Here is a 16,471-nt window from a genome sequence, read left to right on the forward strand (position 1 = left end):
GGATGAAGCTCATTACAACAGAGAATAGTTGAGAGGGTATTATCACCAGTAAAGAATTTGATACTATTTCTGGAAAATGAAAAAATAGATCGACGAATATTGAAAGATAAAAGTATAGTACTAGAAGGGGGCTACAGCCTAAGTGGAATCCTGTCTAGAGAGACTGTTGTGGCCTTTACCCCTGCCTGTTCTGCACATGTGCACACACGCACGCACACACACGCTTGAGCGTGTGCTCATGGAGTCCGCCCCCACACCCACACATACTACACACCTTTAAGCAAAGCTACTGCAACCCTGCATTTATCTCCAGGCAGAAAACTCATCTCTTAGATATTAAAGGAAACTGCCAGGAAAGAATTACTAGTGTGGATATTAGTATTCCAGAGTAAATCCTTCTCATTCTGGAAATTGAACAGCTGGCACCCAGTCTGGTAATTCTCAAGTAAAACCTGCTAGGTAACAAGCCCTGTCCACATTTACGGAGTTCCTACTCATCCTTGCCAATTAAAGGAGATACTCAGCAATAAAACATACACAAGAGCAAAAGAAATTCATACCTGCAATGTAGAATTCATTTTTTTTTTTATATCAGCAGATAAGCAAGGATCACCAGACATTAACCAGTAGCTTGGAAAGACAAGGCTAAGATGAACAGAATAACTGAATACAGGAATATGATGGGGGGTGGGGGGAATGACAAAATAATTTAGGGACTAGAAAAGCACTGGATTTTATTTTATTTTTTTTAATAATTTTGCTATGAAGTTGTTTGGCTCACTTTTTTTTAATTTTTATTAAATTTATTGAGGTGACAATTGTTAGTAAAATTACATAGATTTCAGGTGTACAATTCTGTATTACATCATCTATAAATCCCATTGTGTGTTCATCACCCAGAGTCAGTTCTCCTTCCATCACCATATATTCGATCCCCCTTACCCTCATCTCCCACCCAAGCACTGGATTTTTAAAAAAGTTCTCAGAGAGAATTTGAAAAACATACCCATAAGAATAGAAAACTATGAAAAAGAAAATATCAGAGAATCAGAGCTCTTAGAAACTAAACATATTACTGCAGAAATTTAAAGAATTCAACAAGAGCATTGGAAGTAAAAGTCAGATAATCTGTCCTAGAATACAGACTAAAAGACAAAGCGATGGAAAGTATAGGTAAAGAAAAAAATACGGCATAGACGACCATGGCGAAGTTCCAGAAGTCTGTGGGTTGAGGGAGTTCACCAAATTCCGGAAAGTTGAATAGGGGGAAAAAAAACCCCAAATTTCCACATAGTTTGCCATGGTAAAATTTCAAAGCAGAGATGTTTTTTAAAAAGAATTCCTGAGAGGATGAAAACACACTTATAAAAGAACAAAAAACCAATTGACATCATATTTTAGCAAATGAATGGATGCTAGATGATACTGGGATAAAAATCTTCAAAATTCTACAGGAATTTCATTTACTCATTTGTTCATTCAACAAATACTGGGTGCACACTGTGGGAGAGGCACTATTCCAGACATTATTATTGAACAAAAATAGGCCACCAAAAAAAAAAAAAAAAAAAAATTCTGACCCCATGGAACATACTAGTAAAGCAAAAATAAAAAAATAATAATTAATTTTGTGTTTAAGAGACAGAGAGAGATGATAATGATGTAAGTACTAAAAAAAATAAAATGGGAAGAGCTGGTATAGAGGGATTATTTTCAAGTTGGATTTCTGTATCTAGCTAATAAGCTACAGTGGATCTTTAAGAGCAAATTTAAGAGAATCTCAAATATGTAAAGATTTTAAAAAATCATGTCCCATCCGTCCTGAGAAAGTTACCTAAAAATGAATTTTTGCAAAAAAGGGTGCTAAGACAAAGGGTCTTAGAAGATACAGGATTACCAGAAATTTTAGAACAAACCCAGAATTTCAGAGTAAAGGAATCCCAAGATGACAGCTGCTCATCAAGACTTTTTTTTTTCCTGCAGCACCTCGTTTGTTTACTACTTCTGTTGGATTTTTTTTTAAGTCAGAAATATTTTTTTATGAAAACAATCTTTCTTAATCCAAAACTTCTCGCTTTTCAAAAGGACCCTCTTTACCCTCTTTAATCATATGACTCTGACCTAGAGATTTTTTTAATGTTTCTTCCTGTTTCTAAGTCTTTCATGTCTGATTGGTTTTCTTTTTGCTTACATTTATTGAAAGTTGTTTATTTATTCTATCACAATTTGTAGTAAACCTCTTTCAATTCTTTCTGATTCAAAAAAGAAGGTAAGAAGTTTGTAATCAACTAATTTGCTTTTCCAAATTAGAGACATATTTGCCTGTGGAGAGAAGGAGGACCATAGCTAGAGAAAGCAGGTAGCAAGATGCTTTAGCACAAAGTCAAAGGATGTTAGTTGCTACAGTTCTAAATGTGCTGGGACGGTCTTCCTTCTCCAGTTGTCATGGAGCCCTCAGTAAAAGCCAGCTTAGGCTTCATTACCTGCTTCACCGGGAATGTTTTTCTCAACTAAGTTTAAACTTGGCTTATTGCTCTGTGTGCAGTCATCCAGTATGTTCTTAATTGACATCTGCCTCCCACTTACTGCTCCTTGATTCTTTCTTGCCTCTACCCAGCTATGTAGTGAGTTTATTGGAGCCCCGCTGGGGACTCCTTCCACTTATTCTCTAGGTGGGTTTTTCCTTTGTATGTATATGAGGTCCCAAAACAGACAAAACTGAACTACTGAATATATTATTTAGGGATGCATACCTTTGTGGGCAGAAACGGGGTTGTGAAACGGTGTACAAAGAAAGCTTCTAAGGAGTCAGCAATGTATTCTTGACAGGACCATTGGTTACATGGGTATTTATTCTATAACTATTTGTTAAACTATGCTTTTTAAGTTTTATCATTTTTCTGCATATATGTTATATTCCACAATACAATGCTTTTTAAAAATCTTTTAATTATTGTGCTTGTTTAACAATTTTTTTAATTGCTTGATTTTTAGAGGTGGAAGAGATTTTAAAAATTCCATAATCCAGTGTTTTTTTTTAAAATCTGTATTCCAAAATCCTAGGGTACTGAGGGTCTTCCACCGAGTGAGGTGGAGAAAAAGTGACTAGTTCACACCAGTGAAAGCAGAGGCTGCGTGCTTTTACCCGTTTCACACTTCTCTTTCTCTCCCACGTCCTGTGTCCGGAGGGAAGTACAGGATGTGTCCTCAGACAGCCGGGTCTCTGACTCACCCTGCTTCTTTGCAGTCACCACCACCCTAGATTCCACGCTGGCTAACAGAAGATAAATGTACCCCTAAGCCTGCTCTGTATCCCTGAGGACTTTATTAACAGAAGCTAGCTTGAGCAGCTTTACTGAGTTAATGAAGTAGCTCAGATACCAACTTGACATCTCTCGGGAGGCAGCATGGTGTCTGTAAGAAGATGCACTTTGGAGACAAACTACCCTTTCCCGGACTAGCTGTGCGTGCCGGAGAGGTGTACCTTACCCTCCTTCTACTTCAGTCTACTCATTTATAAAATTATCACAACCCTTCACAGGTATTAAAATGCCTGGCATGTAGTAGTTACTCGTTGTTTGTGTTCTTCCAATCTGATTCTAACACTGTTTGTGATTAAAAATTTAATATATCTTTGAGATGCCAACCTCATTTGTCTTATTCCTTTTCAGGCAGTTTTGTACAACGATAGATCTGTTCTAGAAAATCATCATGCTGCCTCAGCTTGGAATCTATATCTTTCTAGCCCAGAATACAACTTCCTTCATAACCTTGATCATGTGGAATTCAAGCGCTTTCGTTTTTTAGTCATTGAAGCAATCCTTGCCACAGATCTTAAAAAGCATTTTGATTTCCTTGCGGAATTCAATGCCAAGGTTTGTTATGCAAATTAATACCTAGTTTCAGAAATGGAAATCATTGCCAGTGTTACTGATAAAAGTATTTAATATTAAGTTAGACTACTCATGAAGTCATAATATCTAATGTAAGGCAATATGTGCCAACATTTAAAAAAAAATTTTATTAAGCATATCCTAAAGTAGTATTGCTAGCTACATTTCCTCTCTGACACATAGACGTATTGTTGTAAGTTTCACACAGTGACAATCCAATTATGTCAAAAGCTTTTAGGGGCAGATTTGAGAAAGCGTTGCACAGTGCCAAGTAAGGCACTTTATGAAATTGAAGATGTGCTTCTAAGAAGACCATCATGCCTTCTTCACCACACCTGTTCCACCCTCTTTGTTTTAGTGTTGAATGCCTGGTGTGGGAGAGTAGAGGTACTCTCTACTCTTCTAGTTGAGAATAATGCTCTCATTGAACAACTGTTTATCGGGATTGCCCCATATCTGCAGTCTGTGCTAACAAATACAGAAAACACAGGTCCAAGTCCTCACCCTCACATTCACTAGTGAACTGAGAATCACTGTTCTCGTGTAATAGGGATTCTAATCAGAGTGTGTTCCATCCCTTAGACACTTGGGAGAACCACTGTTTTGGATTCCCGAGGGAAGGATGCCCCCTCTTTTGCTGGCAGGAAGCTATTATTTTCTTGATGACATTCGTGACCTAAAGGAAGGTGTACCATCAGGGTAGAGGAACTAGAAAAAAAAAAAAAAAAAAGGAGTACTAGATTTAAACCTCTGGAAACTGACCCTATATATGTTGCTATTGTAAAATTAATGAAATGCTTATAAAATTAAATGAGAAATCAGTATGCCTTTAAAGTTATTTCATAGTTGTGTAGCGCTATTAATTTATTTTTATTTAATAAAAATGTCTTTAAGTGCTTAAGTCAGAGTAATGGAAGCTTTTAGAGGCAAAAGATTATCTAAACCCACCACTGCTTTTTAATTTATGTTCCTCAGAGACTTCTATTCCGTAATCTCTCAGGAGTGGGTTTCTAGACCTACAGTTTCAATAAAAAGATCTTCCGTTTTAAAACTGTTTTCTGTAGTGCTGTCTGCCTGAATTTTCCTTTAACAAAAGGGTTTGGTGTCCAAAAAACTACCATCACAGCTAAAGTTCAAAAGCCACTGATCTGGCCCATTCACTTCATTTTCTTATAAAAGGAAATTTGAATTCTTAAAAGGCATAGTAATTTGCCTAATTAATAACAATAATCACCATTTATTTAAATAACAGTGTTAGCATTTATTTAGTATTTACTATGAACTAGTCATTTTTCATGTTAATAATCCTCATGGCTGTACAACTAGATTGGTTTTACTTTTCCTATTTTATAGATGAAGAAAGTTAGACTTAAGGAGATTAAGTAATTTTTCCAGTGTTACACAATGAATTAGCAAATGTTTCTGAGTCAGGATTTAAAACCACAGGGATCAGCTTCTAAGACTTGGGTTCTTTCAACTATAACACAATTGCTTTCCACAGCTAGAGGCAACTTATCCTTAGATCCTTAAGTGTTCTTTTTTGAAGTAGAAATAATTACAATTCTGATTTGTTGATTGTTTTGCATATACATATATTACATACTAGTATGTAATATATACACACATAGATTATAATTCTCTGTGGTAATCACAAATATTGAAACTCATGGTGGTTTTTATAGTCTCTACTTCCACTGAAACTAAATTCCAATGACACTTCAAATGTAAGGGAAACAAACCATAGAGGTCCAATGTTATGGCACAACTGATTAAAACAAGCATTTATTGACATTCCTTCCTGTCATTTGGACAGGAAACGGTTTTAATTTGGTAAATACAAACAAGAAAACTCCTGTGCCCTCACAATCTAAAATAATTCTGTTTTTCCAAAATAGGCTAATGATGTAAACAGTAACGGTCTAGAATGGAGTAGTGAAAATGATCGCCTCTTAGTATGTCAGGTGTGCATCAAGCTGGCAGACATCAATGGCCCAGCAAAAGTTCGGGACTTGCATTTGAAATGGACAGAAGGCATTGTCAACGAGTTTTATGAGCAGGTAAGTTGAAACAGGATATTGATTGGTGGGATGTTTAAGAGCTGCCATCTGAAGACACCACTGTTGAGGATTCGGATAGCTCCCTTGAATGTTTGAAATGTGAGTTGTTTTGACCAAAAATGGTTAGACATTGTTTCATTTGCTCTGGTCTGAGTATTTTCTCAGCTCTTTTTGCCTTTGCTGCTAAAATTTAAAGTAACAAAAAATAGCTTATAACCTATCTGGAGTGGGTTGAGTTTACTCTTGAGTCTAGAGGTAAGGATAGACTACATTATGATTCCAAGGTCCCTTTCAACCCTGAGAGCCTGTGACCTAGGGTAATTTATTTCTAAATGAAGTTGACTTTTAATTAATTCAGGGTACACTTAGATTATATTTACAGATATCAATCCATTTTCAACTCTGCTATAGAAACATTGCCTTAGAAACATCAACTGGGTAAAAGTCCTGGTAGAGGGTAAGAAATTAGAGGGCTAGATATGGGGACAAAGTAGATACTTAATGGTTTTACAAGGATTCAAAGATATAAACATACTCTTTTCTCATGTTTTAACATCTTGTCTTAAAATAATCTTTCCACCTTGCAGAATCTTTACCACTTTTTTTTAGGTCCAATTTTGAGGCTCCCTACAAAGTAGAAGTATATGGATTTACCCCCAACCTAACATTTCATTATCTCCAAAATATCAAACACATCTTCTTGACTTGAGAATTGCATTCCTTGGGAATCCTTACTGGCCCTGTTAATCAGGAAAGATCAAGACGTGACAGGGCTTTCCTACCATGAGTTGTTACTCCAGTCGGAGTGACGAAGCAGAGCCTGTCAACCATGCACACTTACCTGTTATACCTTGTCACACACAGATTGTATTAAATGACCAGTAAACGAATGTCCAGTGTTTTTCATCCACCTTAGCTAAACATCCCAACACGATAATGCATAATCTACTGTTTCTTACAAAATAACATACTGTGTAATCATGAAAATAGGTTAAGTATTCCAAGATTAACATTTTACTACTCTGATACATTTAAACTAGGTTATTTGTAATTTGGGGTAAAAAATGGTTATAAATATTTGCCTAATTTGTAGATTGCATAGTCCCATCCTCATTCTCAAAGATGATTGAAGCCTGCCTAAGGCTTCAGTTTGTGTTCACAAAAGAACAATTTTATGGGAAAATACCATCTCTGTACAAACAGAACTAATTCAAAGAACATTTAAACTGTTCATTTAGACCCAATTTATTAAATTATTTTTAAAGTATATAGAATTAATTCTTAATGAGCAAACTTGGAAGCCGTGCCTAAGGTTGAATCCTGGCTCGACTTCCTTACCAGCAAATGTGACCTTGGGTAGGTTACTTAACCTCTGTGCCTCAGTTTTCTCATTGATAAGACAGAATATTGATGGTACATACCACATAATTTAATCCTCACAGCAACCTTAATATATGTAATGTCTTAGAGCAGTTCATGACACTTAAGAGCTCAATAAACATTAGCTATTATAATTTCCGATCTATTCACCAAAGATATTTCAGACAGTTTCACTTCATCTTTGTAGGTTTCATTATTCATGTCAAAGGAGAAAAATGACAACCTACCAGAGTTGTCATGAAGGTCAAATGTACTAATCTATATGAAAGTCCCAGTCAACCCTCATCAAGACTATTAAATTTCCTCTCAGTCTGGTTATCCTATTAAACATCCTTCAGCTATGGATGCAAAATTCTAACCTTGCCGGTCTTTTTATCATCTTAATTATACTAGCTTTATATTCCTATAACCATTTAATTGTCATGGACTTAGAAAAGCCAAACTTCTACCAAAAACAAACAAACGAACAAAAAAAAAAACCCCACACCTATGAAGTTGTAGAATCCTGTGGACAAGCCCAGCTGTTTTTTGTTTTTTTTTCAAAAAACATTAAGAGTTTTCTTCCTCATAAAAGATAAAGTCATAACCACAGGGTGGATTAGGGGATTAATAAAGAAAGAGATAAAGTCACAGAAGATTTTAAATCGTGGGTCAGTTACTCACTGGGACAGTTTCTGAAGTTTTCCTTAGGGCCATGGGGCTCATGTTGCCTGAAGAACTTGTGCATTGTGTGGAGTATTGATGCTCCTTCCCCCTGGTTCTAACACTAGGAATTAACATTTTAATAGTACCTTTTGGGGATCATTCAGTCAGCAGGTGGTGAGCCCTTCACATACTGCTTTTCATCCTCTTGGCAACCCTGTAAAGTAGATTATTCAAATTTTACACATGAATTGGGCTTAGAGCTTGCCCAGTACCATACAGGTACTAGGTGGCAAAAGCAGGTTTTAAAACCACATCTGTCTGATCTCAAATTGTACTCTCCAGAACCCTAGAGAACAGCGAGAGGGTGTCACGGAGCAAGCAGTTGGGGTCTGGGCCCCAAAGCCTCACCTCAAGCACAGTAGCCCTACTTCTTGCTGTTTTACACATTAGGTTTTCTGATTTAGATTCATTAAAGGGTTCTGCTGTTACAAAAGGGGATGAGGGGTGAAAAGCATTTGCAAAAGAACTATGTATGTTTGAGATACCACTACAACAACAAAAATGTTTGCACTATACCGTCTTCCCCCCCTAGGAGAAAGAGAATCTATATCTGACATTATAGAATTTTGCAGGTTGTTAGTAAATTTGCCCATACTTATTTTAAAAGATGTATATTTTTCTGGTTAACTGAATATCAACCATACTGGTTGACTGCTGGAGTGTTAAGAATAATAAAGTATTGGAGTGGCCGGTTAGCTCAGTTGATTAGAGCATGGTGCTGTTAACAACAAGGTTGCCGGTTCGATTGCCACATGGGCCATTGTGAGCCGCGCCCTCCACAACTAGATTAAAACAACTGCTTGACTTGGAGCTGATGGGTCCTGGAAAAACACTTAAATAAATGTTAAAAAAAAAAAAAAAAAAAGGAAGAAGAAAGTCTTGTTTAGGATTTCTCAAAAATTAGAGAAATTCTTACAGTTGAAATGATAAAAGTAATAGATTCATTGACACTTCTTTGTAAAAATTATTTTGATGCAGACTATGGTTATTAAAAAGCCTCAAGATAATTTAATGGCAAAGTTCAGTGGTTGTTCTTTCAACAGTTAAAAATGTACTTTTCTTTTTAAAATGATCAGGGAGATGAAGAAGCAAATCTTGGTTTGCCCATCAGTCCCTTCATGGATCGTTCTTCTCCTCAACTAGCAAAACTCCAAGAGTCTTTCATCACCCACATAGTGGGCCCCCTGTGTAACTCCTATGATGCTGCTGGTCTGCTTCCGGGTCAGTGGATAGAAGCAGAAGATGATGACGATACTGAAAGTTGTTATGATGAAGATGGTGAAGAACTAGATACAGATGATGAAGAAATAGAAGACAATCTAAATCTCAGTAAGAAATAGGGATACTATCATTTCTTTTTGTTTGTTTGTTTACTGGGGTGACAATTGTTAGTAAAGTTACATAGGTTTCAGGTATACAATTCTATAATCCATCATCTATATATCACATTTCTTCCATGTAATTAACTGAAACGGTCCATTTAATTTGGATTTGGATCTTTGTTGTTAAGGTATAGACTCAGTAGTCATATCTTAAACAACTACTATTTAAATGTTCACATTGAATTCTCGTTTGAAGTACCTACTGCGGGCTGGGTACCCATGTGATGCTGTCACACAACAAGCGTTCTTAGTTGAGGTGTTGTCCTCCAGCCAGTGCTCTTCAGCAGGCTGGGTCCGCGCATGCGTGATAGGGCTGTCACGGTATCTGAAATTATGTGAGGTGAGTGGGTCCCCGCGGCTAGTCCTCCTTTGCCTCACCCCACCCCTCCTCGCCTGTTAACATCTGCCCTTCATACAGACTTGGGAAATAGATCAAAACCGTTGGGAAAAGAGGAAAACATACATTCCTTGACTGTAAGTGAAGAACCAAGTTTTGTGGCGTTAGTAATCTGAATTACCAAACTGAGCATAGTGTTCTGCACAAGGCAATGACATAAATAGAAAATGAAAAAGAAACATTGGTCGCCTTTGTAACTGTAAATGAAATCAGTTACTCGCTCTTTAAGGTATAATTCAAGTTATATTAATTTAAGAATATAAATACATACATTTAATATATATATATATTAAGTTGTATATATATATAACAAAATATGTATCTATATTTTATGTTTTGTTCTCCAAGCATACTGTGCATCAGAACAGATAACTGCAAAGAACACCACTATCACCACCCCCTGCAAAGTTGTATTCAGGATTAGCATAGTGAAGAGTAATCTTACACCATTACCATCTGAGTATCATCTTGGGAAAGATGACTGGCTTCTAAAAAATATTTACTCACCCAAATTTTGATAATTGTGTTTAATCCAATACATAAAAAAAATCCTAAAGTGGTTCGTTTTAACTTTGCATTATTACTTATTTGAAATTTCAGTACCACCGTCCTCTCCACCCAGTCTCCCCTAATCCCCTTCTTTGCTTTATGTTTATCCATAATACTTAACACCATCTAACATACTTATGTTTTGCTTCTTTATTTACTTATCTAGCTCTTTTCACTAGAATGTGAGTTCTATAAACTCGGGGATTATTTTTATCTTGGTTTATTACCATAACCCCAATGCTTAGATTAAGCGCCTGGAATATAACAGGCACTCAGATATTTATCGAGTAAATGATTGAATAATAGTGCTGTCATTAGAATATATTTGTTTTCAATTTTGCAGAACCACCAAGAAGGAAAGGCAGACGGCGGATATTTTGTCAGCTAATGCACCACCTCACTGAAAACCACAAGATATGGAAGGAAATCATAGAGGAAGAAGAGAAATGTAAAGCTGATGGGAATAAACTGCAGGGGGAGAATTCTTCCTTACCTCAAGCAGATGAGATTCAGGTCATTGAAGAAGCAGATGAAGAGGAAGAGAGACAGTTTGAGTAAAAGAAACGACATATTGAAGCCCCGACGGCTGTGCCCAGTGTCAGACATCATTGCCTAGTGTTCACTGTGCTGACCTTCAGCTGCCCACTCCTCTGTGGACCGGCCTTAATACTGTGAGAGGATCCCTGCTGTGCCAGCAGCTTCCCGCACTTTCACCACAGAACTAGAAGATACCCTTAGAGCCTGGCTTCACTTGACTCACGTTGCAGAGCCTTAATGCCTTTGCTGGTGTATACAGACTTTGTCCTGATACTGCTCTGCAGGGTAGCAATCTTTTATTTCTCACGAGAGGTAACTATAACGAAAAAGGGACTTACTTCAGTTTCCACAGTGGTCAGAACTGTTTGCTTTCATATTGTATTCCCAATATGTTCTTTCTGTCTTTGAATGTTTTTTAAGAAGTCTGTGCCTATTTAAAAAGGAATCCAGTGTTGCCTTTCTGAGGGATCTGTTCAATGCAATACACTGTTGAGTGCTGTTCTCCCAGCTAGATTTATCCATGAAGGACTGAGTGACCTTTGTTATATTTAACAATTTCTGATGCGCATCAATTTCTGATGCTTTTTACTGTTGTGTATTATCTACTATGTATGTTTTATTTCTGTTCAGAGTATTCAGGTTTGCCATGGACAGCAGAAGTCTGAATTCCACTCTTGCTGACTTTATATTCCATGGTCGAATTTTAAAGCTGTTCAGGTTCAACAATGAAGGAATTTACTCTTTAGTCAAAACTGTTCTTATTTTTACTCTTGCTCAGGATTAGTATTTTTAAATATTTAATTAATATAAACACAGCACAGATTTTTAGAAGAAAAAATTTTCCTAATATTGATGTTAACCTTTCATGAAAATGAACATTATTTTCTCTTAGATAAATTTGAGACTAATTAAAGCCAAGCAAAAGAAGATGTTATGTCTTTTGCCTTAATGTAAAATCAAATGAGACTAATCCTATCAAAGATAAAGAACAAAAGAAATAGTGTGAGCACTAAAGGACACATACATTGAATAAATTGGGACATGTGCTTATCTTTAGATCCGTATCTTAGGTGCCATGTGTTTAGTTACTGTAAAACTCATGTTCATCTTTCTGTTAATTTCCCTTGGCCTCGAGACTATGACAGAAATGACCTGTGACTACTCAAACCTTGCAGAGCCCAAAGCAAGTCTGAAAGTCAATGGTGGAAATACTTAATTTTTATATAACAAATATAAATATTTTAGTAAATCATTTCACACAAATGCACATTAAGATAATTGCAAAGAAAATGGAACATATTTACAATGTTTATAAACTTGTTAGTTTCTGTTAGGGTACAGATATGTACCCTAGTTTTGAAAAAACTTTGAAGATATAAAGAACTGCCAAAATGATAGCAAGATGGTAGACTAGTATTTCTTATTCATGGAGACCATATTATATTTTGGATCCATTCACAGCTTTTGTAGACAGTGAAATCATTAACTTTCCAAGGTAATTCCTTTGATAAAATATGTCAACAGGCAATTTCTTACCTACCTAGAATATTTGGGTTATCTGAAAGATATCAGTTAAAAATCTATGGAACTGTTGGAAGTTTTAATCCTATAGAGTATAATATTTAATGAATCACTAAGCTTTATTTATTAGACATGGTGAGTGCTGAGTTTCTTCGTGCCACTTTGCTACACCATCACCACATCATTTGTAAACTGGTCCCATATTTCTGAATAATACAATTTTAATTTATTGAGTTTGCACTTATAATGTATATATCCCGTGCTTCTATTTCTCTAGAGTGCATTTTGCATCCTACATAATATTTGAGCTATTGCAAATATGTGTATACTGCTGTATATGTGTATAAATTCACACGTGCATGTATGCATAATGAGAATCAAATTTCCTTCTTTCTATTATTTTATTAAAATTTTATATTGGGGTTGTTCAGTGTATATTTTTATTTTCCCAAAAGGAGCATGTTTTTCTATTAAAAATGCTATTCCTGAGAACTCATTTTTAAATAATTTAACTCTTAAATTACTTAACCTTTGCAAAATAATTGACATATATTAAAGTAGACCAAAGAAACACTAAAAAGTATCCTTGCTGAAAGTTAAACTCATAAATTGTAAATAATGAATGTGAGAATTTATTAGTATATACAGCACTATTAGATGGACTCTTGAGAAATGGCCGTAAGCCATATTACAGATCCTATTTGTTATTCAAATGTTTTTATTATAATAAGTTTCATCATGAATTTGCTGTTGTTTTAAGTCACAGGTCTTAGAAATAATCTTAGAGTGCTATACTATATCTATGTGCTTACCGACGTGTTTTTTTCCTCCATAAAAGCCTAATTTTTAAAGTTATTTTGTGATTTGAAGGCTGTTTCCTGCTATTCTCACTTATTTTTCTGTTGTTGGCTTTTTATACTTATTTTTACAAGAATCCTGGAAATTCTGGCATTGCTTAAGTAGTCAGAAATTTCCCCTCTCTCTCTAGATTGCATCATCTCATAGGAACGAACTTTATCAAAAAGATAAATAGAGCTTACTCTGTGTCTTTATTATAGATGCTAGACCAATCAGAGCTTCTCTAGAGGGTGTGTGGGAATAGCGATTGGCATGTGAAGGAGGGATGAACAGCTTCCCAGAGGCAAGTGACTTTTATGCTGAGAGCTGAAGAATTATGAGTTAGCTCAGAGACGATAGCTTGTGGAGAGAGAATAACAGCATGTGTAAAGGCCAGAAGAAGAGAAAGCATCCCCACACTGAAGGAGCAAAATAAGATTCAGGGTGGATGGAACCTAGAGTGTAAGAAGAGGTAGAGACAGGGTGGTTAATGAAGGGTCTTGTAAAGCACGCCATGTCATTTAACCTTTATTCCTAAAGGAAATGGGGAATCATTGAAAGCTTTAATCTGGAAGAGTCACATGATTAGATTCACATTTTATGATTATCATTCAAATAACATACTATGTTGAATGGAAGAGTAAGATTATACATGGGGAGACCACAGTGATCTAGACGAAGATTGTAGGACTACTGGGAAGTAAATGGACTTGAGAGTTCAGATGTGGAATCAATTTGCTCTGGTGGTAAGAAAGAGATGATAACAGTGACTTTCAGATTTCTGATTTGGGCAACTGTCAGTGTCATTCACTGAGGGTAGACCAGAAGAGGTAGATTTTCTACGTGGTAGAGGGTAAGGGGTGAGTGTGTGAGTGTGTGTGTGTGTGTGTGTGTGTGTGTGTGTGTGTCCCCTATTGGCTCTCTTTTTCTGGAGAACTTTAATAAAATCAAACACAAGGAAACAACCATAAGTGAGAATAGCAGAAATAAATAGCAGATTTAAACTCCCCAGTGACTTCAGCTGCTGCATTACATTACCAAAAACAATATAAAATAACCATGTATGAAGTGTTTAAGGAAGTATAGATAAAATAAGGCAGCAAGAAATTTAAAATAACCAGGAAGGAAGGGCTATAAAACTGACAGCAAACTTCTCAATACCAGCAATGGAAGCCAGAAAACACTACAACAGTATCTTCTTAATGCTGAGGAAAAAAACGGTCAACTTAGCTGATCAGCAAAACTGCCAAGAGTGAGAGTAAAATAAAGACATTTTCAGATAAATAAATGGGAGATTTTCCCTATCAACAAACTTAACAGAAATTTAAAAGTAGTGCTTATAAAGCTTGCTATAATGTGCATATGAATCATTTGGTGATATTGTTAAAATGCATATTTTGATCTAATAAGGCTACAGTGGGCCACAACAGTCTACATTTCTTAAAAGTAGGTCCCTGAGAGTGTGTATTTCCTAAAAGTTTCCAGGTTATGTAATGTTAATGCTGCTAGTCTGTTGACCACCCTTAGAGTAGCAAAATTCTGAAACATATACTTCTTCTAGGGGAAAAAAAAATGACCTCAGAGGGGAGATCTAAGATTCATGGAGGAAAGGTAAAAGCAAAGAAATTTAAAAAAAAAAAAAATTAAGGTAAAGCTAAACAATAATTTATATGAACTAAAAATACAACTTTGTGGAGCTTAAATAAAAAGAAAACAGACGTCCTGGATTAACAAGAACACATAAGTCAATGAAGGGTAAGTTGCTTAAGGGTCTTGAATAGTTTAGGTACAAGATTAAGATATTAACTTCAGACTTTATTAAATTATGTATATATTCTAAAATGTGAAGGGGAGCTGCTAAAATTATAAAGTGTATTTTAACTTCTAAAACAGTAAGGGGGAGATAAGAAAACAAAAAATAAAAATAAAGAAATGAGAAAAAAATAATAAGACAAATAAGGGGAAAAAAGATAGAAAAAAATTTTTAAATATCAACACCCACAAGAAATTTGCCTGTCCCAAAATAGTGACTAACAGGATTTTTAAAAAAGCCAACATTTATGTAGTACTTATGTGTTAATCATTGTTAGTGATTTGTGATTTTCATATATTAATTTATTTTATCATCATAACCCTTATAAAGTAGATAATTTATTATAATCTGTTTTACAGAGGAGGAAATTCACTAGGCACGTAAAATAAATGTACTTAATAAAAGTCTCTAAGATGCATAAATCAAGAGTCGGTAGAACTATAGAGAAAACTGGACACTCAGTAAGTTAAACAGACCAAAAGTGAATAAAAATATAAATAAACAGCACAACAAACAGTCTTGATTTATTGGACATATATACAGAACCAAAAACCAATAATTAGAGAATATATATTTTTCTTAAACATCCCAAGAACATTTATAAAAGTTGACCATGTATTTGTCTATAAAGCAAGTCTCAATAAATTCCAAAGAATATGTATCATACAAACCACATTCTCTGACCACAAGGCAATTAAATTAGAAATTAAACAACAAAAAATGACCCTGAAAACTATGTATATACTTCATAGATATGAGAAACTGCTCCTAACTCCAGGGTCGAAAAGAAACCATAATAGGAGAAAAATGAATGATAATTAAAACATCTATACTACCTCCCAAAATTTATCAGATGTAGTGAGAGTGGCACTTGAAGGGAAACATGTCGTCAAATGTTTATATTAGAAAAAAGGCTGACAAATTAATGAGCTAAGTGTCCAACTTAAGAAGTTAGGAAAAGAACAGAATGTAGCTACACAATAACAAAATGAAGGATAAAACATATGATCATCTCAATAGATGCAGAAAAACATTTGCTAAAATTCAACATCCATTTATGATTAAAACTCAACAACATAGGTATAAAGGGAACATACCTCAACATAATAAAGCAATATATGACAAGCTCACAGCTAGCACCATACTCAGCAGTGAAAATGAAAGCTTTTCCTCTAAGGTCAGGAATAAGACAAAGATGCCCACTGTCACAACTTTTATTCAACATAGTATTGGAAGTCTGAACAAAAGCATATGGGCAAGAAAAATAAATAAAAGGCAACCAAATCAGAAAGGAAGAAGTAAAACTGTCACTATTTGCAGATGGCACATATAGAAAACCCAAAAGACTCCACCAAAAGTAAATAAAAAACTGTTAGAATAAATGAATTCAGTAAAGTTAA

General features: G+C 35.3%; 1 protein-coding gene across 1 annotated transcript in view; it reads left to right on the forward strand.

Annotated features, from left to right (window-relative positions):
* The window catches only part of PDE3B (phosphodiesterase 3B), a 138,344-nt gene extending 126,446 nt beyond the window's left edge, over positions 1-11,898 (forward strand). The window contains exons 13-16 of the mRNA XM_019754484.3: positions 3,672-3,875; positions 5,789-5,950; positions 9,112-9,364; positions 10,707-11,898. Coding sequence (XP_019610043.3) covers positions 3,672-3,875; positions 5,789-5,950; positions 9,112-9,364; positions 10,707-10,921 — 834 coding nt within the window. The 3' untranslated portion in view covers positions 10,922-11,898. The remainder of the gene's footprint in view (positions 1-3,671; positions 3,876-5,788; positions 5,951-9,111; positions 9,365-10,706) is intronic.
* Positions 11,899-16,471: the final 4,573 nt, after the last annotated feature.

Source organism: Rhinolophus sinicus, chromosome 14, assembly GCF_057876585.1.
Source record: "Rhinolophus sinicus isolate RSI-liver-muscle chromosome 14, RSI-T2T, whole genome shotgun sequence".
Classification (NCBI taxonomy): domain Eukaryota; kingdom Metazoa; phylum Chordata; class Mammalia; order Chiroptera; family Rhinolophidae; genus Rhinolophus; species Rhinolophus sinicus.